The sequence below is a fragment of the Peromyscus eremicus genome, chromosome 2 (assembly GCF_949786415.1).
Source record: "Peromyscus eremicus chromosome 2, PerEre_H2_v1, whole genome shotgun sequence".
NCBI lineage: Eukaryota > Metazoa > Chordata > Mammalia > Rodentia > Cricetidae > Peromyscus > Peromyscus eremicus.
In genome coordinates, this window is record NC_081417.1 from 156,162,709 (window position 1) to 156,164,616 (window position 1,908).

At 52.7% G+C, this 1,908-nt stretch overlaps 1 protein-coding gene across 1 annotated transcript; it reads left to right on the forward strand.

The window, feature by feature from the left end:
* The first annotated feature begins 552 nt into the window (after nucleotides 1–552).
* Nucleotides 553–1,630, forward strand: Nppb (natriuretic peptide B). The gene is made up of 3 exons (XM_059255922.1): nucleotides 553–678; nucleotides 893–1,115; nucleotides 1,614–1,630. The coding sequence occupies exons 1-3, from the start codon at nucleotides 553–555 to the stop codon at nucleotides 1,628–1,630; spliced, it is 366 nt and encodes a 121-aa protein (XP_059111905.1).
* The last annotated feature ends 278 nt before the right edge of the window (nucleotides 1,631–1,908 follow it).

The window sequence follows — 1,908 nt, forward strand, 5'->3', positions numbered from 1 at the left end:
ACAGGTTCTGAGGACACTCTCCCCCGGGAGGCTGGTGATGGTGGGTGTTGTCTGGGAGTGTTTTCAATGAGTCACCCCATAAGCCCCACACTCGCCGAAGGCTGGGGAAGCTGGGGTTCTCCCTGTCATTTCCAATAGGGGTGGGGCAGGATTTTTGCATGAAAGAAGGGAGCAGGAAACAGGGACATGTTAGTGTCCCCGCACTCTCCCACCCTAGCCCAGCCCATTTCTATACAAGGCCCGCTCTCCACAGCCTCCACCCACAGCGAATACTCCACACAGGCACAGAGGGGTGAATTCTCAGGCCTTGAGCTCAGCAAGCAGGAATGTGACTGATAAATCAGAGATAACCCCACCCCCACTCCATAAGAGGGCTGGCCGGACACTCAGCCCCAGGATAAAAAGCCGAGGCTCCGTGGCTGAAGAAGCCAGCTGCTTGAGGAGGTGGGACCAGAGAGAGAGAGAGAGAGAGAGAGAGAGAGAGAGAGAGAGAGAGAGAGAGAGAGAGAACGAACAAGGCATTGCAGCAGCCTGGCCCATCACGACTGCGGCATGGATCTCCAGAAGGTGCTGTCCCAGATGATTCTGTTTCTGCTTTTCCTGTCTCTGTCACTGCTGGGAGGTCACTCCCACCCTCTGAGCAGTCCTAGCCAGTCTCCGGAACAAGTCAAGATGCAGGTGAGCTCTGAGGGTCTGCACAGACAGATAGGGTCTGCTTGGGGGGTGTGGGCAAGAGTAATGAAAAAAAGCCCTCATGTCCTTTGGGAACTAGCCTTGTAAGACTCGAGAAGCAGCAATATTGGGTACCAGGACCCTTAACCAATGGGCACCATGGAGGAGTGGGAGAGCCAGGTGTGTGTGCCTGAGGCCTGGGTTCCCCATCTCATCACAGGCGCTGTTGGATCTGCTGAGGGAAAAGGCAGAGGAGGTGCCTCAGGGGCAGCTCCTGAAGGACCAAGATACCACAAAAGCATCTCTCAAAAGCACCCTTGGCTCTCAAGACAGCACCTTCCAGATCTTGCAGAGAATTCGCAACTCCAAGAAGATGCATACTTCGAGCTGCTTTGGGCACAGGATAGACCGGATCGGCTCTGTCAGTCGACTGGGTTGCAATGGTGAGCTCCTACCTTGCCACTTCCCTGCAAGCTGCACCCCCCCCCCCATGCATGCCACCATTAGAGGCCCCTAGGTTTGCTATCTGAGGTACATGTGCAGCCCTCCACCTTGCTGACTGACAGTCTTCAGGACCAAGGCAACCTGTCAGGAAATGTCACCTGGATGCTTCATTACATCCTCACAGGTCACCACCTACCTTCCATCAGAGGGGCCAAACGCTCCTCAGGGTGCAGACCGCCTGTTGAATGCCCCCCCTTCATAGGGCAGGAAGAGTTCTGACCATGTCCCCTCCGTTTTCTCCAAACTGACTTGTCAAAGGCAAAGGGTACAATCAACCCACTTTACAGTAGAACCTGAGGCCCAGGGAGATAGCTTTTTCGAGAGCCGTAAACTTCAACGTTCTCTGGGGACTGCAGGTGGCGGTGGTGTGTGGTGAGCTCAGCTCAGCTCCTGCCTGTTTCACCTGTCTGACAGTACCCCATCTCTTCTCCTTGTAGTGCTGAAGCGGTATTAGGAGACCTCCCAGCTGCAGACGCCTGCTTCTGACTCCACCTGGGGCTCTTTCCCCCAACTCTGGGACCCCCTTTTGAAGTGATTCTATTTATTTATTTATTTTTATTTATTTATTTGGTTGTTTTCTACAAGACTGTTTCTTGCCTTTGAGCACAGACTTTTCACAGTGTAATAAACACAGCATATTTCTTGCTTTGAAAAGGATTTGTCTCCTCGTGTGTCTATCAGTCTCTTGTCTTTTTTAGTTTGTTTGTTGGGGGCTTTTTGTTTGTTTTGTTT